This window comes from Malus domestica, chromosome 04 (assembly GCF_042453785.1).
Source record: "Malus domestica chromosome 04, GDT2T_hap1".
In the NCBI taxonomy this organism is placed as follows: Eukaryota; Viridiplantae; Streptophyta; class Magnoliopsida; order Rosales; family Rosaceae; genus Malus; species Malus domestica.
Window position 1 is genome coordinate 5328466 of NC_091664.1, and position 22744 is coordinate 5351209.

The following is a 22744-nucleotide window of genomic DNA, read 5'->3' on the forward strand; positions in this document are numbered from 1 at the left end:
AATGTTGGTGATGAGTCTCAAGATCATGAATTGGTGGTGATATGGATTTAAATGTTGATGATGATCATATTAGTGTAGAGGAAAATATTGAATCTCTTGAACCTATTTTCCATTTAAACATTTATGACCCAAGAGTTTGGGATGATCTTTATGCAGAAATGAGACACTTGTAGAAAATGGACAAATTCAAGAAACTAATCTCACTTATTATAAGGACAAACTCTCTAGAAAATTTTACTATGATCGAAAATTATGAACGGTTGAAATTTATGATAGGAAATGACTCGTGTACTCAAAAGAGTTAGATAAAGTCTTTTGCTTTTGTTGTAATTGTTTAAAACAATTGCCTCAAAAAATGAGTTAGCAAAAGATGAAATTAGTGATTAGAGACATCTTAGTGAAAAGCTTGACCAACATGAAAATAGTAAAGAGCATCTCATTAATTCGAGAACTTGGGTTGAGTTGAAAAGTAGATTGACAAAAAATCAGACAATTGACAAAGAATTTCAAATGCGAATCAAGAAAGAGACAAATCATTGGAAACAAGTAATGCTTATAATTATTATTGTTGTGAAATGTCTTGCCATACATAATTTAGCATTTCGTGGAACAAATGAAAGACCTTATGAAGACTCTAATGGCAACTTCTTAGGTTTACTTGAAATGATTGCGGAGTTTGATCCAATAATGCAAGAGCATTTTCAACTCATTGAGAATAAAGAGATTCATCATCACTATTTGAGCCTAAAATCTAAAATGAGTTGATAGCTACTTTAGCTTCAAAAGTCAAAACCGCAATCATTAAAAAAGTAAAAGAAGTCAATTTTTTTGTTGTTGTCATTCTTGATTGTACTCTTGATGCAAGTCATGTGGAACATATGACTTTAATGTTGAGATGTGTTGACTTGTTAAGTAGGTCAATAAATATAAGGAAGTATTTCATGAAGTTTTTAAGTGTGGAAGATACATCAGGACAATGACTTTTTAATGAGTTGCAAGATGTCCTAAAGTCTCTTGATCTTGATATTGATAATGTGAGGGGACAATGTTATGATAATGGATCTAACATGAGAGGGAAACACCAAGGTGTCCAAAAAAGATTGTTAGACATAAATCTCATAGCCTTTTACATGTCATGTGGTTCTTATTATCTTAATTTAATAGTTTGTGATATGACAAGTTCATGTCTTAAAGAAAAATCTTTTTTTGGAGTGTGTCAATGCATATATACGGTGTTTTCCAACTCTACAAAGCATTGAAATATTTTGCTTGAACATATTGATGGTTTAACTTTGACGTCATTGTCAACTACTCGATGGGAAAGCCACATTGAAAGTGTTAAAGCAATTAAGTCCCAAGTAGCCCAGGTTAGAAATGTTTTGTTAAAGTTGGTAGTAATTACTGAAAATCCCCAATTGAGTAGGGATGAAGGATGTTTAGCATCAGGAGAACTTTCAAGTTTTGATTTTGTATTAAGTTTGGTTATTTGGTATGATATTTTGTTGAAGATTAACATGGTGAGCACAAAATTACAATCTGAAGACATGCGTCTTGATGTTGCTGTAAAGGCATTGGAAACACTTGTTACGTTTTTCAAAAACTACAGAGAAACTGGTTTTGCTTCTGCCATGAGTGATGCTAAAGAAATTACACTTAATTCGGAAATTGACCCTGTTTTTTAAACTAAAAGTCATAGACCGAGAAAAAGACATCATGATGAAGTTGATGGTAATGAGAGGGAACAACAATTTGCTGAAGAATCATTTAGAACAGATTATTTTCTTGTTATAGTGGATATTGCTATTTCTCAACTGAAACACATGTTTGAACAGTTAAAGGCTTTTGAATCTATCTTTGGCTTCTTGTTTGATGCACCGAAGTTAATTTCATTGGATGATCAAGAGCTAAAAGAAAATTGTATGAATCTTGAAGCACATTTGAACATGGAAATACCATGGATGTAGATGGAGCCAACTTATGTTTCGAATTATAGGTTTTGCAAATGATGTTACTTGCAGAAGCATTTCTCTCTAATAACCCTTGGACATCCATGGAAATAGCAAACTTTGTAAAAGAAAATGACATGTGTCATATTGTCTTGATTGCTTATCGTATACTGTTGACTGTACCTGTGACCGTGACATCTGCAGAAAGAAGTTTTTCAAAATTGAAATTATTAAAATCTTACTTGTAGACCACTATGACTCAAGATAGGCTAAATGGATTAGCAATCTTATGCATTGAAAATGATGAGATTGAAGACTTGGAGTATGATGATATAATTGATGATTTTGCTTAAAAAAATGCCAGAAGACAACTTCTTAAAGGTTGAAATTTGAAGGAGATTTGTTAGGAATTGTTGTATATGATTGTACTTTTGATTGTCAGGGTTTAAGAACTATGACCCCCTGCCCACGGTTGTATATTTTCTCAAGTAATATAATTTTGGCGTGAGGGTCTAGCCCCCCAACTTCGACTGGGTTCCAGCCAGCCCTTGTTAAATATTTTTTTAACATATGTTTTCGTATTAAAAAAAGGCACATTTTGAGCTTTCGCATTGGGCACCCAAAAACTTAGGACCGGCCTTGCTAAATGGTATATGTTTACTGTTATGCTCACTTAACACATTGATAACGTGCAGCCTTGTGGACTATGATAGTTTTTGGAAACTGAAATTGGTATTTGAATCTAAGATTTATTGACTAACAAATCTATCTTTTTTGACCAGCTGGCTTGACTAGTCAATCCAACAAATTATAATTTTTATAAACAAGTTATTCCACCTGGTAGCAATTTCAATTGGTATCAGAGCTTTACTCTGGATATACATATAGTGATTGCTGGGATTTGCTGTTAGAGAGAAATGAAATTTTGGGGATTGAATTCAAGCTCTGATACACCTTCATTCTTGCCATCATCTTTTTAATTTCTTTTACAATGAAGCACCTTATTCTTACATGGTCGCCTTTAATTTAATTTATTTTCTTGTAACTAGATTAATTTTAATCTTTGTTTATTTTCAACTCCTTTCACTTTCTCACATGATCTTTACCTTCACCTTCACCATTTAATTGTTCATTCAAAGCCTTGCCTTCAAGGTGGAAAAAAGAACCTAGGACGAGAAAAGGTTCCTTGCTCGACCATTTAATCATTTTATTAGAAATCAAATTCAAAGTGTAAACACAATCACTTAATTAAAAGATAAAACAGGTGAGCAAGGAACCGTTTCTCAGCCTCCGTTCTTTCTTTCCATATTCTAAGCCTGAACTATTTGGGCCGTTTTGATTGATTAGCCCAAATAGGTTAAGCCTTCTGCTTCCCAATGTTGCAAAGGAAAGGCGCCAAAGAAAGTAAGAGGAAAGAAAACGGTGTCACCTCTCTCTGCATTCTTCAATTCCGTCGCGAACTCGTTCTTCTAACTCTCACCTCGCTAACTCTCTGCGCCTCAGTCCTTCTTGAAAAGGTAACAACTCAATTTTCTCACTTTATGTTTGGTTGCGTGTAAGGATCCCCATTTCCCCAGTTTAGGGTTTAAAGTTTGGGTTTAAATTGTTTGCTTGGCGTGGCTATTTAATTTATTTGACATAGGGTGGGTTAACAACTAATCATTAATTTGGAAATTGGGAGGGAGCACAAGCTGTTATATAAACATATAAGAAATCACAAAGGATGGTGTCTGTAAACTGCGGCATTAAGCCCATTTTTTTTGTTTCCTGAGAAAAATTGTGAGGAAAATTGAAGGGGTTCTAGTTTGGGATAATTTTTTGTTTATTTTTTTATGGCCTTACATAAAGAGGCACAACTTCCTTGCTCGTTGGGTTAGTGTTGTGGGTTTTAATTGTGATAGTGAGGTCATTTTCCCAGCTAGTGTATGAACAAAATGATGATGAATTACTGGAATTTTGGTGTTATGAATGATGATTTAGCTATTTGAATGATTGACAGCATGAATGACCTTTAGTAACGGAGTACTAGATTTTATCCAAGCATAAAGTTATTAGCTATGTTTGAATGCATAACTATCTTACTTGCTAATATCATTAAAAGTTTTGTTCACCGAGTATTCAGAACTTGTGGACTGTCTTTCATGCTAGGTAGTAACCCATTGACTCAGGTCCAATCCCCTTATTGCATATACAATTGAGGGGGTGTTATAAATGTAATGCTTATTCCATTGTGGCACTCACTCATTTGTTCCAAATGTGGTCTCATTATATTTGTTTATTGAGCATGTCATATTCATCGGCATTTCATTGTATTAAGTTATAGCGTGAACATGCTACAGTTCCTTTGGAATTTTGCTCATGAGCTGCACTCTTACATTGTATATGAACAATTGATTTTGATTTAAATTTCTGAGAATAACAAGATTTTTATGAAGCTGACCCTACATGGGAATGATATTTCAGTTAAATTGAGCTCTCATTCCTTCTTCTCACTTTCTTGTTCTATAGGTCTGTAAACTCTGCAGCTTTTACAATATGCAAATGACCCTTGAATTCAGGTAATAAATTTATTTTCCTTGTGTACTATTTTGCAAAATTTATTAATGGTTCATTGTTTTTGAGCTGTTGATCGGTCGTGGTTCTTGCTTCAAAGATTGTTTTACCTAATATGAGCATTATCCTAATTAGCTTTGAAAAATTTATTAAAATTTGATTTTTATTGTACATTGTTATATATATATGTTGTGTTCTTCAGATTTTCAGCGATGGTTCCTGTATTGTTTTCATGTCGAATACTAGAATGTGCAGGAGCTTATGATGTCAATGATTTTGAATTCATAGCTAGGTTGGCTACTTTGATATTGTAAAGGTGCTTTTGCATTTACACTTGAATGGGGAAAATAAAAACCTAGCTCCACCATTTTTCTTTTTCTGTTCTAAAGAACAATGGTGAAAAGATTTATGTTGGAATTCCATTGAATTGGATATTTTCTGGTGATGCATTTATCTCATGATGAATATTGTACTTTTTTTTACTTTTAACACTTTCTTTCTAACAATATCTTTGCATGTCACTTTGGTGGTCAATCTTCTTTGAAAATTATTTCGTGCGTTTCCTTTTTAGGGTTAGGTATTGTCTTTTGATGCTTTGGACATATAGTAAACATGATTATGATGAAATTCAAAACTTCCATTAATAAAACATGACATCCAGAGCAAGATTCACGATATCATTTTGGGTCTCTTTAAACTCTATTGTAGAAGTTTGCAACTCTTTTGTGTTCCAGGAGATTTGAATTCTTTTTTCCGGTTTTCTCAGATCTTAATTGTAGTGGGAATTGACATATGTCATTACATAAATGAAATATTCTAATATCATGACACATCACAAAAATAAAAAGAGGATAGCATGATAGTATAGCACCATTAGCTTTATGGCTATCTACGAGCCATTCTTAAAGTTGACCGGACTTGTTTCAGTATTACGCTTGGTAGATTCTTAAAGTTGACCAGACTTGTTTCTGTATTGCACTTGATAGTTTCCCTTTTCTATCGTGGGCAAACTCTTATCATGGGAGAACTTTTACAACAATTTTTTTTATTAACTTTTATGCCTTTTATAAGGTATTCAGAGTTTGAGTTTGAGTTTTTGACAATATCTTTTGTGTTTTTATGTCAATCCGTTTCAACTGTGTGTGTGTGCACTCTTATCCTTTTTCCACCTTGTGCCTTTTGAACCTGAGTGAAACAACCTAAAATTTTATTTTAAATTTTTATCAAAAGCAACTGATATTGATATCGATATTTCCACAAATATTCATATTGACATTTCTACCTATCTAGCATAGGACTCTCAAATTTCTGAGGGGCCCTTTTATCTTTCTATATATTACATATGCATATAAATTTTCTAATAAAAAATTTAAAACTGAAAAAAAAAAATCACCATCAATTTAATTTGGGTTTTTATCACAAATAGTTTTTGAAATTGACCCTTACCATCAAGATGGTTCCTGAAATTGAAAATCAATCAATATAGTCCTTGAAAATAGGTGTCGCAAATCAATGTGGTCATTCTGTCACAATTCTATTAAAAATTCTGTTAAGTGCTTATGTGACACATAAATGGGCCCCATAAGTCATTTTTTTTTCTCACAAATGGTCATTGAAATTGACATACGACATCAAAATGGTCCTTGAAATTCAAAATTGATAAATGTAGTCCTGCAAGTAAGTGTCTCAAATGAATGTAGTCATTCCATCACAATTCTGTCAAAAATTATGTTATGTGCTGATGTGACACATAAATGGGCCACACAAGTCTAATTAAATAAAAAAATTACCAATAATATTAATAATGTCAACCCAAAAATCCAGTCCTGCAATCACCTCCGATCCCAAACCACATTTCTCTACCTCCTTCGTTCTCTATTCTCTCAAAAAAAAAATCTCAATACACTCATCTTTACACACTTCGACATCCTTCACCGAATTGAACCTGGATCGATATCACCTTTGGTGACAGCTTGGCCCATTGGCAACGACTTCTGGGACATAACAGTTAACATTTGGGCGATCAACATTTGCACAACCTTAATCTTGGAGAGCTTGTTCGACACTTCCGTGGTGGTCTAGTGATGCAAATAATGACGAGGCTTGTCCTGAGAAAATGAGGTTATAACCGATGTGCGTCTATTGTTGGTTGAAAACTATTTCCACACCCCCTCTTAGGCCTTGGTTAAGCCTCGTACCTTTGAGAATTTATGGAAGGGATCTCTCTTCGAAGTAGGCCCTACTATAAGAAAAAAAAATTCCATTGTGCAAAAAGGTATTTAGACAAATTTTTTAATTATTAAACCCACATCAACACATAATAATTTTTTTTACATAATTGTGACATAATGATTATATTGATTTGCAACACCTATTTTCAAGTACTATATTGATTGATTTTTAATTTTAGGGATCATATTGATGATGTGAGTTAATTTCGGAGATCATCTTGATGGTTTGAGTCAATTTCATGAACCATTTATGATAAAAACCTGTAAATCTTGTGGGGCCCATTTATGTGCCACATTAGTACTTAACGAAATTTTTAACAAAATTATGACGAAAGGACCACATTGATTTGCGACACATATTTTCAGAGGCTACACTGATTGATTTTTAATTTCAGGGACCATCTTGATGATTATGGTCAATTTCAATGACCATTTGTGATAAAAAAAAAATCTTATCACAATTGATTAAGTTGAGCTTATACTTACCATATTAACTTTCCACTTTTATCTAGCAATAGAATAAACTTGTGTATTACTTGCCATAAAGTCATGCGTACATTATGGCAACAACAAGAAAGTCAAGCGTGTATTTGTCTCTCCACTTATCGCCACAACTTCCACATCCACTTTAGGACTCCATAGAGACTTGAGTAGACTGATAACATTCTAGACTTTCTTCACTTTTTTTTAGTAATAAACAATTAACTTATGTATTACTTTTTTTTCACAAATACATGCATATCGTGCTCTATCTTTTTATGAATGAACCCTAAATCATAATTCATGGCAATTAGACATTATTCAATTTGTAAAAGTGAGATACTAATTTTGTTATGTTCAAATATAAATCTTTGAGCTTTGTATGAATATATTATCCAAACAATAAATATGTTTTAAAATATGAAGAATTTTCTTTTTTTTTTTTAAATTTGCAAAAGACCCCCAAAATATCATAGACAACCCTGCTACGATATATTCTATAGTCGAAACCGATACTGATATACTAAGTTATATACTAAGTTAACTACGATTCAAGGTTATGCCACGTTTACGTAAAATGATTTTCGTCGAGTGAGTTAATAAAGGTGGAATGACTTAATTAGCCTTGTACGTGACGTGGAGTTTAATTAATGGGGTATTGTTTTGTACAATTGAAATACTTTTTTCTTATAAAAACAAATGCAATGCAAAATACAGGAAAAATTGTGTCCCCTCTATCGAAACTCGAAAGGCTTCCTCTGCCCGGTTCTTCTGATTCGCCGCCTCCACATCCAAACTCCATCTCCCGTTGCTTTTTATGGTGTCCGAAATGAGAATTTTCGAAGCTGCTCTCCGGTTTTGAGGAAAAGAGTGTGGAGGATTTAGGGCTTACTGCAGCATCTGGAATTCAAGAAATCGAGCGCTCGGAAGAAGACCAGGTTTCAAATTAAGGTCTGTATCTGTTTATCAAGCCCTAGTCTATTTATTTGAAATATCCAGAGAAATACCATTTCGTTGTAGAAATTCGGCAATTTCAAAAGCGGTCTTTTCTGGCAATTTCCTCTTCCTGCTATTACTGTTTCTGGAGATTTGTATATGAAATAAAAACGCTGTCGCCTCTCGCTCCCCGCGTTCTTCAATTCCGTCGCGAACTCGTTCTTCTGACTCTCTTCTCGCCAACTCTCTCTCAGCCTCAGCCCTTCCTTCCGAAAAAGGTAAACAATTCAATTTTCTCACTTTTATGTTTGGTTGCATGTAACGATCCCTATTTTCCCAATTTGGGGTTTAGGGTTTATGGTTTAGGGTTAAATTGTTTGTTTGGTGTGGCTATTTAATTTATTTGAAATTGGGTGGGTTAACAACTGATCACTAATTTGGAAATTGGGAGGGAGCACGAGCTGTAATATAAACATAGAAGAAAGCACGAAGGATGGTGTCTGTAAACTGCGGCACTGAGCCCTTTTTTCTTTTTTTTTTTCTTTCCCTTTTAAAGTTCATAGAAATTAGAAATTATAAAAAAAGAATGAAAATTGAATTATGTTTTTGAAGAAATGAAATTACAAATCTATAATTTTTGAAACAATTACTCTTCTGCTGTGCTCGTTGGGTTAGTGACTTAGTGCTAAGGGTTTTAATTGCGGTAGTGAGGTCATTTTCCAACTCAGCTATTGTATGAACAAAATGATGATGGATTACTGGAATTTTGGCGTTAAGTGATGATTTAGCTATTGGAATGATTGACAGCGTGGATGGCCTTTAATAACGGAGTACTAGATTTAATCTCAGCATAAAATTATTTAGTTTTGTATGCGCATAGCTATCTTTCTCGCTGATATCATTAGAAGTTTTGTTCAGGAGTATTCAGAACTCATGGACTGTCTTTCATGCTAGGTAGTAACCAATCCCCTTGCTGCATATAACCACACAGTTGAGGGGTGTTATAAATGTAATGCTTATTCCATTGTGGCGCTCACTCCTATGTTCCAAATGTGGTTTCAGTATATTTTTTAATTGAACTTACCCTATTCATTGGCAATCAATTGTATTAAAGTTATATTGTGAACATGCTTCAGTTCCTTTGGAATTTTGATCATGAGCTGCACTTTTACATTGTGTATGAACACTTGATTTTGATTTAAATTTGTGAGAATAACAAGATTTTTATGAAGCTAACCCTACATGGGAATGATATTTCAGTTAAATTGAGCTCTCATTCCTCCTTCTCACTCTCTCGTTCTCCAGGTTTGTAAACTCTGCATCTTTTACAATATGCAGCTGACCCTTGAATTCGGGTAATAAATTTCTCTTCCCTATGTACTATTTTCCAAAATTTATTAATGGTTTATTGTTCTTGAGCTGTTGATTGGTCTTGGTTCTTGCTTCAAAGATTGTTTTAGCTAATACTAGTGTTATCCTAATTAGCTTTGAAAAATTTATTAAAATTTGATTTTTATTGTACGTTGTTATATATATGTTTTGTTCTTCAGATTTTCAGCGGTGGTTCCTGTATAGTTTTCGTGTAGAATACTAGAATATGCAGGAGTTTATGATGTCAATGGTTTTGATTCATAGCTAGGTTGGCTACTTTGATATTGTAAAACTCATGGTGCTTTGGCATTTACGGTTGAATGGGGAAACCTAGCTCCACCATTTTTCTTGTTCTGCTCTAAAGAACAACGCTGAAAAGAATTTATTTGGTATTCCTAATGAATTGGATCTTGTCTGGGGATGAATTTATCTTAGGATGGATTTGTACGTTTTTGAACTCTAACACTTTCTCTCTATGATTCCTTTGCATGTCACTTTGGTGATCAATCTTCTATGAAAATTATATTGTACTTTTCCTTTTTAGGGTTAGCTATTGACCACTTTTGATGATTTGGACATATAGTAAACATAACTATGATGGAATTCAAAACTTCCATTAATAAAACATGACACCCAAAGCAAGATTCACAATATCATTTTGGGTCTTTTTACACTATGTTGTAGAAGTTTGCAACTCTTTTGTGTTCCAAGGGATTTGAAATCTTTTTCCAGTTTTGGTAGACCTTAATTGTTGTGGGAATTGGAATATGTGATTACATAAATGAAAGACTCTAATATCATGACACATCACAAAAATACAAAGAGGACCGAACTTGTTTTATGGCTATCTATTAAACATTCTTAAAGTTGACCGGACTTGTTTCTGTATTGCGCTTGGTAGTCTCCCTTTTTTATCGTGGGAAAAGTCTTATCATGGGAGAACTTTTACATAAAAAATTTATTAACTTTTATGCTTTTATAAGGTTTTCAGAGTTTGATTTTTGGACATTGTCTTTTGTGTTTTTATGGCAATCGGTTTCAACTGTGTGCACACTTATCTTTTTTCTACCTTGTGCCTTTTGAACCTGATTGAAATTATGTTTGCTTTCCTTATGTGGCGTGGAATCGTATTTTCTTTCTGCAGTGGAGGATTAGAGCTTCTATGCAACTCTGTAAAGATTCATAATGTCAATGTCGAATTGCAAAACGGAGCAGAAAAGGTGAACTTCAGCTTTTGTTAAGGCTAAGAAGAACAAGTAAAAATCTTAAGCGGATTTGTCATTTTGGCGGTTTTATTTGTTTCTATTAGTCAACACGATTTTCGTTTTTTTTTTTTTCTCAGCTAACCATGAAGGATTTGCTCTCTTGGATCCGTACTAATTTGATCAAGGAGAGGCCTGAAATGTTTATGAAAGGGGATACTGTGTAAGCTAAAATCTGTTTCAGACTTGAATTTAAAGTGAACGTGTTCCTCAGTCGCTTTGATAATTTTGTAATGAATATGCGGTTAGTGGTTTTGATAGGAAAAACAAATAACTTGACACAGGGCTATAATACTCTTGTGATTACATGAAGCTTCGGTTGTCTTGCAGGAGACCCGGTGTTCTAGCCCTTGTGAACGATTGTGACTGGGAGCTGAGTGGGCAACTTGATACGACGCTAGAGGAGAAGGATGTCGTTGTCTTCATTTCAACCTTGCACGGTGGATAGTATGTGGATCGTTGTATTGACTTTAGATTCTCACTAAAGCCTATATATGGCATGTGATTGTTATTTCGATATAGGATATGGCAAATGGTTTCGGAGTCTCACCAAAACATCATACTTTGTGAGCTTTTCTGTTGATGTCTGGACAGAAACGGTGTGATGCCGGTTGTGATGGGGCTTATTCGATTACTATTTCGTTTTTAGTTTTTGTCCTCTTTTGTGATAGGGATACAGTGAAAGTACATGGGAGAATTGGAGAATGGAGAAGAATGAAGTGGGGTGGTAGGAGGAAGGAGGGAGAAAGGAAATATGTGAAAACGAAAATTTGAAAGTGAGGTAACTTCAAATTGTTATTGATCGTTGATGTTTTAGTTGGGAGATGATTTCAACACGCTTTTTTGCCGGTGCATTTGCTACCCACTCTCTCTCTCTCTCCCTCTGAGATAAACAGTATTCCTCCAAGTAATGATATCTTGTTAATAGGGAATGATATACATTTTCCACGTGGGACACGCTTATTTTATTCAAATTCCAAGTCAATAACGCCATAAAACAAATAACAAAGGTTTTTTAATAGAGTACTAGTATATTTTCACACACAAAGTGTGAACTTTTTTTTATTTGTATTTAAAATTGAAGGAGAGGAAGAGAGAGAGAGAGAATGTGGGAGTGAGGAGAGAGTGAGAAAGGTGTTTTTTTTTTTTAATAGAGAGATAAAATCACATGTAGGTTAGGTTTGAAAAAAAACAGCAAAATTTTGTTATGTGAAATTATGTTACTATTCCTAACTTTTTTTGTTGTGATAGAAGACAAAAATGTATTTTCACCATCTTTTGGATGACAAAGAGGGTTTCATTAATATGTAGTTTATATTGGAAATGTATGGTTTGTTTAGAGGAGCTTTTAAAATAACTAAAAATGTTTTTTGAACAAAAAAAATTTGGGTTCTAAAAGTATTTAAAGTAGGGTGGGTTCGGTACGGTTACCGTACCAAACTTTCGGTTTAACAAAATCTATTACCATTACCGTAGTATACCGAAGTTTGGTTGGCATAGTATGATAATGGTAGTTGCCACTTTGTTTTAGGACAAAATCTATTTTTGTTTTTTTAATTCAATTCAAGGGTGAAACTTTTTTTTTTTTTGGGTCTTTTGATATGGATCCAATTGGACTAAAAATTAGACTTATTTCAAAAGTCAAAAGTCACTAAAAATTGGACTTATTTCAAAAGATGAGCTATAAAATTGGACCTCTTTCAAATTATCCCCTTTTTTTTGGGTACCTTTATCTCATACATTGTAGCTTAAATTCATTTATTATTCATCATTCACAATTCACACACACAATAATTTAAATGATACATCAAGATTCATGATGAAAATTAAGCTTACAATCCAAATAGAAGTTACGAACCAAAACAAATAGAAGTTAACAATCCAAATAGAAGTTAAAGTTTCAAACCAAATGAAAATTGGAACTAAACTTCAAAAAGTAAAATTCATTGATCAATTCTTCGAACTTGAGATGTTGAAGTTGTTAGAGGAGACATTGAACTTATAGAAGATTGAGCTTTTGTCAAGCCTATATTACAAACAAAGAAAACATATTAGTAGTAGGATAAATTAAAGTTAAAAACCATTTAATAACAAATTTACTATAAAAAATTAAATCATATCTTACTTGTTTCTACTTTTTTTCATTTCCTTGTAAAATTGAAGCATATATTCTGTTGGTTTATTGTAGAAGTTTATTTCATCCGCCCTAAGCCAATCACTAGTACACAATAATGTCTCTACCATTTTAGGAGTTAAGAATGCTCTAAAAAAAGGGTCCACAACCCTCCTCCCTAGGCTAAATGCATTTTCACTAGCAACGGTAGAAGTGGTAATTCTAAAGATATCCTTGGCTATTTGTGAAAGAATTGGGAACTTTTTGTGTTTGATTTCCACCAACTCAAGAGATCAAAGTCACCAATAACAATGCTAATATAAGTAGTTTTATTTTCAAAATTTTGGAATATTATATATACATATATTATAAATATGTGTTACATAATTATATATTATACAATTTATAAATTATATATTATATTATATTATCGGTATGGTATAATACTGTACCATTATCGATTGGCATAAAATCGGTATGGCAGGGTTGGTAACTCGATTGGCACGACAATTTGGCAGAAAAATCCACCCATAATTTAAAATGTTTTTTTTTCGGATTCACTTGCGTTTTTAGTTTTTAAAACAGGATATGCACGTTAGTCTTTTTTTGTTTTTTGAACAAACAATATTATCTACATGGGAGTGTGCTAAATCTCACAATAGACAAATCATAATAATGTGATTCAAATTCGCATTTGGCGAAAATCAAATATAAGACATCTCACTTAAAAGTGAAGATGAAAAACACTATATTATACTACTAAGTGACATGCCCAGTAGTCTTTTAGTTTTTTTGTTTTAAAAGAATTAGGTTTAATTCCCTTCTTCTTAAAAAAAGCCTATGCCTATTTTATTACGTTTAAGTCTTTATAAATTACTTCTTAAAATAATCTAATTTTTGGTTTGTCTTCTTTCGTCAACTCATAAATTCAACAAGACTCAAATTTGACAAGGATCTTCTCTTAATTGAGGTTTCCTGCATCAATTTAGCATCGGAGTAAGATTCGAGTCATGGCAACACATTCAGATAAGAACTTTAAAAAAATCATTAAAAAAAAATCAAATTCATATGTAAGATGGAAATATAAAGACTACGTAATTTTAATCAACTGACTTAATTCATTTTAATTTGAAATAATTTAAATTCGTAACTTAAATTAGGAAATTCCCTAGTAAAAATCAGAGAGTCCACCAAACAATAACAATGACCGAGTCAAGCCCGCCATAGACGTGGGGCCCAACAGCATGGACGGTCCACACTGCAATATGATCCTTCTTCACAGTAACCAACGGAATTCAGAAGCCGACAAATCGCGCTGGCCAAAATAAATAAATAAATATAAAAAAGATAAATATACAAAATAAAAGAAAAAAATAATAAAAACATGAGAGAAGGATAGAGTGTCTTGAAAAGTGGAACGACCTCCTCTATCGGTTGACGTGTTTCTGCATTCCCGGATGGACTCGAATCCCCAGCCCTCAGGTTCCAATCCCTAATTTTTCATGAATTTTGCAGCTAATCGGTTTAATTTCTTGTTTTTCTTATTGAATTCCACGGTTTAATTTCTGGGTTGAGCAAAAATTGGATTTTTTTTTGCTTTTTTGTATGATTGATAGTTTGGTATGGAGGGTTTTGGGAGTTTTGATTGGTTGTTTGGAATATTGGTGTTTTGGGGTTTTTGATTGTTGATTAGGGATTTGTAATTTCTGGGTTTGGAAATTGTTTTTGAGGTTAGGGTATGTTTGTTTCCCGAGAAAAATTGTGAGGAAAATGGAAGGGGTTCTAGTTTGGGATAATCTGTTGTTCATATTTTATCGCTCTGTGTAATTGACTGAAAATTACTCCCCTGCTTTGCTCGTTGGGTTAGTATTAAGGGTTTTAATTGTGGTAGTGAATTAATTTTCCGACGTAGCGATTGTATTGACAAATTGATGATTGATTACTGGAATTTTGGTGTTATCAATGATGGTTTAGCTATTGAAATGATTGATATCATGGTTGATTTGTTAAGCAGAGTACTAGATTGTATCCAAGCATAAAATTATGTAGCTTTGCTTGTGCATAACTATCTTTCTCGCTAAAGCTATCGTTAAAAGTTCTGTTCACCAAGTATCCAAAACTCGTGGACTGTCTTTCATGTTAGGTGGTAACCCCTTGACTCATTGTCCCCTTGCTGCGTATAACCACACAGTTAAATGTAACGCTTATTCCGTTGTGGCGCTCACTTCTTTGTGCCAATTTTGTTCTAAAATTTCAATATATTCGTTCATGGCTCATACCATATTCATCGGCAATGAGTTGTGATTTAAATTTATGGGATAGCAAGATTCTGATGAAAACTAGGATGATTTCTTTTATTTTTGCTATGAAATTGTTTGGCTTTTATCAGACATTTGTTTGTGTAACTTCAACTTTTACTAACTTGGCAGATTGTGGTTAAGTTCATGTGGTGGTCATGGTATTGTTTTTTGCTTTGGAAATTGAGTTACATTGTGTTCATTTTTGCAGCTAATGGTCCTCCCCCAAAACCGTGGGAGAGAGCAGGTTCCTCATCTGGTCCTGCACCTTTTAAACCCCCATCAGCTGGAAGCACAAGTGATGTAGTTGAGGCGTCGGGAACTGCTAAACCTGGAGAAATTGTTCCAAGTTCTGATAGAAATACCGCTGCTAATAGAAATGCTCTGGCTAGGCCGGTTCCCTCAAGGCCTTGGGAGCAGAACTATGGAAGCAGCACCAACTATGGAGGTTAGTGAAACATGATCTCCATCCCCTTATTTTGGCTTTCCAAATTACTCTGTTGGCTTTCTAACATTAATTTCTGTTTTACCCATTCCAGGATATGGTTCCACTATGAACTATAACTCAGGTTACGGTTCTGGAATATCTGGAACGTCTGGAATGTATGGTTCATATGGTGGAAATGGAGGATTATACGGTGGGGGGATGTATGGCAACAACAGCATGTATAGGGGAGGGTATGGTGGTGGTGGTGGGCTTTATGGTTCTTCTGGAATGTATGGAGGTGGGATGTACAATAGTAGTTTAGGAGCCCCAATGGGTGGTTATGGAATGGGCATGGGTGGTCCTTATGGAGGTCAAGATCCAAATGATCCATATGGTCCTCCTCCATCTCATCCTGGGTTTTGGATTTCAGTACTTCGGGTGGTAAGCATTTGCTGTTTTTACTTGTTTATAGTTTCCTATTGGTCAGATGAAAAATGCATAAACATGAGTGCATTTATAAATTAGGTAGGCTTAATTAACTATGAAGCTTTCTAAATGGCTAAAGATGCAGCAAAATGAGAAGTCTATGTATTTCTCATTTATCTTGTTTTGTGGAGCCAGCTCACATGTCATCTACAATTCTCTTTTGGGATGCGAATTGATAGAACAAGAAGGGGATGTAGTTATTTCAGAATTCTGATGACTTCTGCGTGATTACTTATTCAAAATTTTATTATTATTGCAGACGCAAGGTGTGGTTAACTTTTTTGGTCGAATTGCAATTCTCATAGACCAGAACACCCAGGCATTCCATTTGTTCATGTCTGCACTTCTTCAGGTTTTTCATCTGTCATTACATCTCTTTATCTGCCCTCAGTGTGGAATCAACTGTTGTACACATATATTTTAGAGAATTGCATCTTGTTCAATTGCACACGGCACATCCACATATTTTATGACCTGAACTCTAATGTGTTGTTTACAATACCTTGCCATATTCCTTTAGTACATGATATTAAAAGTCAACTGTAGGATTTCCGGTTTATAAGTTGCCATATTCCTCATATCGTTTGGGTTGAATGGCAGACTAATGACAGATTTGGGACCATTTTAAGACTTAGAGCTTGTTTGTGCATTATGTAACTGTTTGACATTACTTTGATGCAGCTTTTTGATCGTTCTGGATTATTGTACGGAGAGCTAGCTAGATTTGTATTGAGGATACTGGGAGTTAAAACAAAATCCAAGGTTCATCCTCCAGGTCCGAACGGGTTTAATGGACCGCATGGACCCAACGGACCCCATGGACCCTACGGAGGAAACCAGAACTTCATTGAGGGTCCGAGACCTGCTCCTAGTGGTGGTTGGGACAATGTTTGGGAAAATGATGCTGGTAAATGAAGAGAAGTGATATTTGCCCGCCCGGTGAATCGTGCTTGCAACCAGGAAAACAAGGAGGAAGAAAGGAATATCTTCAACCCCCACTTTAGTGAACAAGAGTGCCAATAGAATCGAAAGTAGATGTGGAGTCCTGTATCTTTGCTACTGGTACCAAATTGTTTGTGGGTCATTAGATGAGGCAGTGAAAAAAAAGTGTGACAAAATAAGATATAAGCATTGTGGACGTCTTGAATTTGAAATGTTTATGTTTAATTATAAGTTGTGATTACATTCTTAACATTAGTTTCATCTGGAAAATTATTATTCAACTAAGGGCATGTTTACTTGTAAGGAATAGAAATTAGAATTATTTGATTCTCGAGTTTCCGTCGTTTAAAGGAATAGAAATTAGAATTATTTGATTCTTGACCGGACCTGCATGAGAATCATTTTATTTTTTAATTTTCTCGTGTTTTTATTCTCACACATAGAATAAAAAATAAAAAAATTAATGAAAAAGACTTGAAAACTTTGAATTTTAACGATAAAGATAAAATAAAGGGTAAAGTGAATAGTACCATGATTGATTTTTTAATGTAAAAATATGGTTTTTCGTTAAAGTGAACAGTTCCAGGAGCTTTTCGTTAAAATTCCCATAAAAAAAAGTACCAAGTTTTCCTCGAAATCCATAATCAAATAACTAGGAATTGGAAATTAAATCAACTAGTAGGGCTAGTTGATCCGATTTTCTTTCCTTCCCATATTTCTAAGCTCTCCAATTTCTTAATTTCCCGTTTACGTTTGTGAATCTTTGCATAAACAAATAACTACAGCACGGTAAACTGTTTGCAGTACTAAAACTGGTATTGCATATTATTTGCAGGGGAAAACATGAACAGTTGCATAAACAACTACAGAGCACATAGTCGCACTTGCAAGGTCCAACTAAAAAACTTCCTTGTATGAGTTCCGAGGTACAAGACTTAAACTCGACGAGTAAGATTACTAATCGGCTAGAACCAGATTAAAATTGTCTCCAACTAACATGATTTCTTGTTCTCAGGTATCAATAATTCTTGTGTAATTTCTATACATACAGCTATACATTTCTATGGTTTCCTCATGCAGCTACAGAACTTATGATATTGTGGACAGGGGTCACGGGACAAACCGTTTCATAAATAATTGCAGATCTCTGCCATGCAAGCACCTATGTAGCTCCAGTCATTTAGTTAAAAGCTCAAATTTCCAAGATTTGATTGGTGGCTGGTCTTCTTCAATGATTAACAAGCGGCAATGACGAATAAGTATGTGCAAGTCCATATTAAATTCCTGACCTCATTGTATAACCAAGCTCCTTCAACTCGCACAGTGGCTCCTGGCGGGAAAAAAACAAAGCCGCAGTACAAGCTTGAGGATGAATGTGAAAGAATTCAGCATATTCTTCTGGAATCTCTGAAAATGGACAACCAAAGCCTCACAAGATGCTATAGTAGGCCCATCAACTTCTTTAATGCTTCTATTCCACTGCATATACAGAAGTTGTGCAATATCAATACAGACATCAAGCGTTTTAAACGAGTTTTTGTTTAAGGCACTACACATCGTCTTCTGTCTGACAGATTCAGGATCTCTTTAAGAAAATAATTTCAAATGCTACACGGATCTAAGCAGAAATCTCAATGTAAAGCAAAGTTACAATCATCCAGAAAAGCGAAGCACTGATACCTTTTTGGAAAAGAGGGTATTAGATCCTCAATTACTCGAACAATTATTGTACCATCATCGTTTTCCTGAGCAAATGTCCGTTTTTCTTCTACCTCTGTCATGAGCACAAAAATGAAGTCCTTATGTTTTCACTTTCTACCACAAAGTGGGGGAATAAGGGTAACAAAAACGTAAATCATGTACCATTTTATTAGGAATCCTTTTTTTTTTTTTTTGGATACAATCAAGTCTTAAGTAGTTATGAAAAAAATTAAATCCTAATGATGGGTTTCATTTTTCTCATTAGGATTTAATTTTCTTTAGTTCACTCTCCATATGACATGAGAGAAGGAAAAAAGAATAATAATAGTTGGATACCTTGATAATCTTCTTGAGCTGCACAATTACCTCTGAGATATAAACAATCATCCCAGTCTAAACCCAATCCTTCTCTCTGTGCAAAATCATCCAACATATGACCAATGAGATTATATGCAATCATGCTTGTCTCGTCACATACCTCTTGGACGGCAAGGTATTCATTCTTACAAGTAGTTTGCTTATTAAGCGCCCCTTCTGGGTCAAGATGCAGCGAGTTTTCTGTATCCATTCCAGTATTAAATTCAGGTTCATGTCTCTCATTGAAATTTCCATCAAACCCTGTTCTGATACCACCGCAGTCTACAGAATCAGCTTGAGTGGAGAGCATATGTTCAAGTCGCTCATTGTTGTGAGATGTAAGGAGGGGATAACTGCAATTAGGGGTAGTATTAGCAGTAGGTGGCTTGCAAAAAGATGGCATTGACTCCCCAGTACTTTCAACTTCACCATACGAATCATTAGAATGAGATCTCTCACTTCCAGATATTCTATCTTCCTCGAGCCAACCCTTGTTGTCGATATTATCGTCACCGTCGTCATCATCATCATTATCATCACTTTCTTCCATTTCTTCCATATACGCATCAGAGAAATCTACATCCAAGTCATGATCAGGAAACGTATCCCAAATAACCTGCTTTATCTGAGCACTCACATTCAATATGCATTCTACCTCTTCTTCAATTTCATCCTTTAGGATGCGTCTATCCGATTTACTTTGGGAATTCCTATTGATAAAAACAAGTGCTTCTAATAAAGACTTGGGAATGGTATCCATATCACCACACTCGAAAAGAAATTCAGTTAGCATTTTCCTAATTGCTCTCCGCAAACTCCTGTTGGATACTTTAGCATTCGGGTCTAGCAGAATCTTCAAGTTTTTCAGCTCTGGTATTGTAATCTTTGTCTTCACTAACCAAATAGCTCTAGCTATCTCATCCTGCAATATCTTTATTTCTGGTGAGAATTGGTGAAACTCTGTTGCGGTGGAATTATGAAAACCTGGGATTAACTTCAATGATAAGCCTACTACTGCCAAGGCTCTGGCTAATGGCTGCTGCAGTTCATCACCTATGCCAAGTTCTGTGAGCATCTCCTCACTTGTTTCCCTCACTTGATTAATTAGTCTATCTCGATTCCATCCACTTTTTTTAGACAGTAGTTGAGGCAGACTTTGTCGCCCTCTAAGCTTTTTGTTCATTGCAATTAGGGTCTCAAGAGGCATGTCCGGGAGTCTATCCAACAGCTTTCTAGCGGCAGCACGATTAGATTGTGATCTGGAGGATAGAACTGTGATAAAATTATCTCGGAAATATTGTGGGTCATTGAGAAGTTGAGAAAGATATTGAGAAATTTCCACTTTATCATCATCTTTATCTTGGCTTCCGAAAACTTTTGGCAAAGATTCTCTGATAACCTTTTTCATCTTCCAACGAGTTTTCTCAAACTTGGCTGAGCCTCCTGTTAGTTTCAAAGCAAAAAGGTAAAGCCCCTTGTTAGTCAAGTCATCAAGGCACGATGACAAGACCCTGGATATATTTGGTGTGTCAAACAGTTGTATATCATCTTGAAATACTCGATTCCCTCCAACTTCACATCCTCCCAAGGCTGCATCAACACAAGACTTTGCAACTTCATAGAACATCTGACAGACAGATTGAGTAGATCGTAAGCATAATTGAAAAAAGGTTATCAAACAACTTTGGAATAATGCTAGAGGAACACAAGCCAGGTAGAAGAAACACAGAACAAAACTAAGGTTCTGCCTGGTAGTGCATCTTTATGAAGCACTTCCAACCAGCAGATCTTCAGTTGGAATCACAATTTAGAATATATACACACATTTGTATATATATTGATAGAGAGACTGAGAGAGAGATGAAGCTTCGATGAGGGATCCCTCAAATAAGTTTATTTGAAGGATATCTTTTAGGGCCCCCTATGTATTGTAGATTAATGATGTGACCATCAATTTTTAAAGTCTTCCCTCAAAGACCAAACTCTGCAAAAAATTTACCCAAATCAGAAGACAAATAACCATTTGATCACAACTAGATGTCTTAATGGTTTACAATTTGTCTTAACTTTTTTCCAAGGAAGATCTATGATTGAAGACTCCAAAACAGGTTATTGGATTATTCAAATACGCTGGGGATTGTGCCCCACAAGGGGTCACTCAAATAAGCTCATTTGAGGGATCCCTAAATGGAAAGGGACTCATGCAGAAGTGCTTGAACAATCTCACTAGCACCTTAATGCAATCAGCTGACTATGTAGAACCGATACTGGTACAAGAAGAATGACGATCATATTAAGCATGCATTTTGGAAGACTAAAAGGTTAATACTGATGCATATTCAATTCTGTATAACAGCAATAAGCACTTTTATCATGCTGATGGTGCATGTTTACAGCAGGAGGATCTAAAAGTCACTGTCAATCTTTTTGCTTCTGAATAAGAAGCTCCAGCTTTTATAAGAGCAGTTAAAAATAAAGAAGATAAGGCATAAAACCTCTGTATGCATAGTGTCATAGGTGACTGCTAGAGTTTGCTTATCCACTCTCCATAAAATTGAAAAACAATGCATTGGTATCCAGTGTTTGTCTACTTAACACGCACTCCCACATGGCAATACGATTATCTATGTTGTAATCTACATTACATAAGAAGAACCTATAAGAATGGCACTGCCATTTACAATGCATTGATATCCAGCGTTTGTCTACTTAACATGCACTCCCACACAGCAATCCGATTATCTATGTTGTAATCAACATTAAATAAGAAGAACCAATAAGAATGGCACTGCCATTTAATCTTAAAATGTCGTGACGAGGCCACACCTCTAGATTCCCGAATTGGTGAAAACACAAACTATTCATATTCCGGAGTTATAATTTGCTACTGGACACTACATCTATGCCTATGAATGCACACATTGTATGCACTCTTCTTTCAAACGCAGTAAAAGCACGTATATATCGACAAGAGAAATAAACTCACATCGTCTTCCCTAAGAAACGATTCGGGCAACGCCTTGTTTTCTAAAAGCTCAGGATTCTCAAACTTCTTCTGCTCAGCATTGGAAGCAGGAAGCCCCAACAACCACCTGCACAGAAAATTCAAAAATTCAAAAAATCAATCAATCAATAAGCATAACTATTGGTCAATTAAAAAACTTTTAAGAAAAAAAAAATTCTGGGCACAGAAGAAAGAGCTTAAATTTATCAATTCGCACACAACCAGGGACCGAATCGAAAGAAAGGAAATTGGTAAATCGGAAAAGTGAAAAGAAAAGAAAATTTGAATGACCTCCTTTTGAGTTGAATCTGCTTCTCTTGGTGTTTAATTTGTGACCAAATAGAACCGTTATCCGTGTTGTAAATCTCAAAGTCTTCCTCCATCAGCTGCGATTTCGTTTTGATATTTGTTTGAGAGACGGAGAAAATGTATCTGTCTGTACTCTCTGTAGGGTTTTAGAAGGCGAGGGGTTCTGAGGGGGGAAGGGTGCGGGAGGAGAAAGTCTTGAGTCCCGCATCGCACGTAACCTTGCGGGCCTTAAGACAAAATCCCCCAAGCCCACCGCAACCGGGGTGGGTTGCATGAGTGGTGTGTGACAGGGAAATTTTGTAGGAAAACGACAATTAATAAACATAGAC

The 22744-nt window shown here is 34.9% G+C and overlaps 3 protein-coding genes across 4 annotated transcripts; 2 read left to right on the forward strand and 1 right to left on the reverse strand.

The window, feature by feature from the left end:
- Positions 1-7875: 7875 nt before the first annotated feature.
- Positions 7876-11427, forward strand: LOC103432761 (ubiquitin-related modifier 1 homolog 2). Of its 2 annotated transcripts, none has more exons than XM_008370965.4 (5): positions 7876-8424; positions 9452-9501; positions 10662-10737; positions 10860-10942; positions 11110-11427. In XM_008370965.4, exons 2-5 carry the CDS (start codon positions 9479-9481, stop codon positions 11225-11227), a joined length of 300 nt encoding a protein of 99 aa, XP_008369187.1. In that variant the 5' UTR covers positions 7876-8424; positions 9452-9478; the 3' UTR covers positions 11228-11427. The 2 variants fall into 2 exon arrangements, with proteins under 2 accessions (XP_008369187.1, XP_008369188.1); XM_008370966.4 differs by having other exon boundaries at positions 7969-8424; positions 9407-9501.
- Positions 11428-13441: 2014 nt separating this feature from the next.
- LOC103432762 (peroxisomal membrane protein 13) lies at positions 13442-17329 on the forward strand. The gene is made up of 5 exons (XM_008370967.4): positions 13442-14374; positions 15401-15637; positions 15729-16057; positions 16362-16454; positions 16784-17329. The coding sequence occupies exons 1-5, from the start codon at positions 14350-14352 to the stop codon at positions 17015-17017; spliced, it is 918 nt and encodes a 305-aa protein (XP_008369189.3). The 5' UTR covers positions 13442-14349; the 3' UTR covers positions 17018-17329.
- Positions 17330-17841: 512 nt separating this feature from the next.
- Positions 17842-22680, reverse strand: LOC103432763 (uncharacterized). The gene is made up of 5 exons (XM_008370968.4): positions 22398-22680; positions 22089-22194; positions 19082-20729; positions 18725-18818; positions 17842-18523 (listed from the first exon to the last, which is right to left on the reverse strand). The coding sequence occupies exons 1-5, from the start codon at positions 22487-22489 to the stop codon at positions 18484-18486; spliced, it is 1980 nt and encodes a 659-aa protein (XP_008369190.3). The 5' UTR covers positions 22490-22680; the 3' UTR covers positions 17842-18483.
- Between the last annotated feature and the right edge of the window lie 64 nt (positions 22681-22744).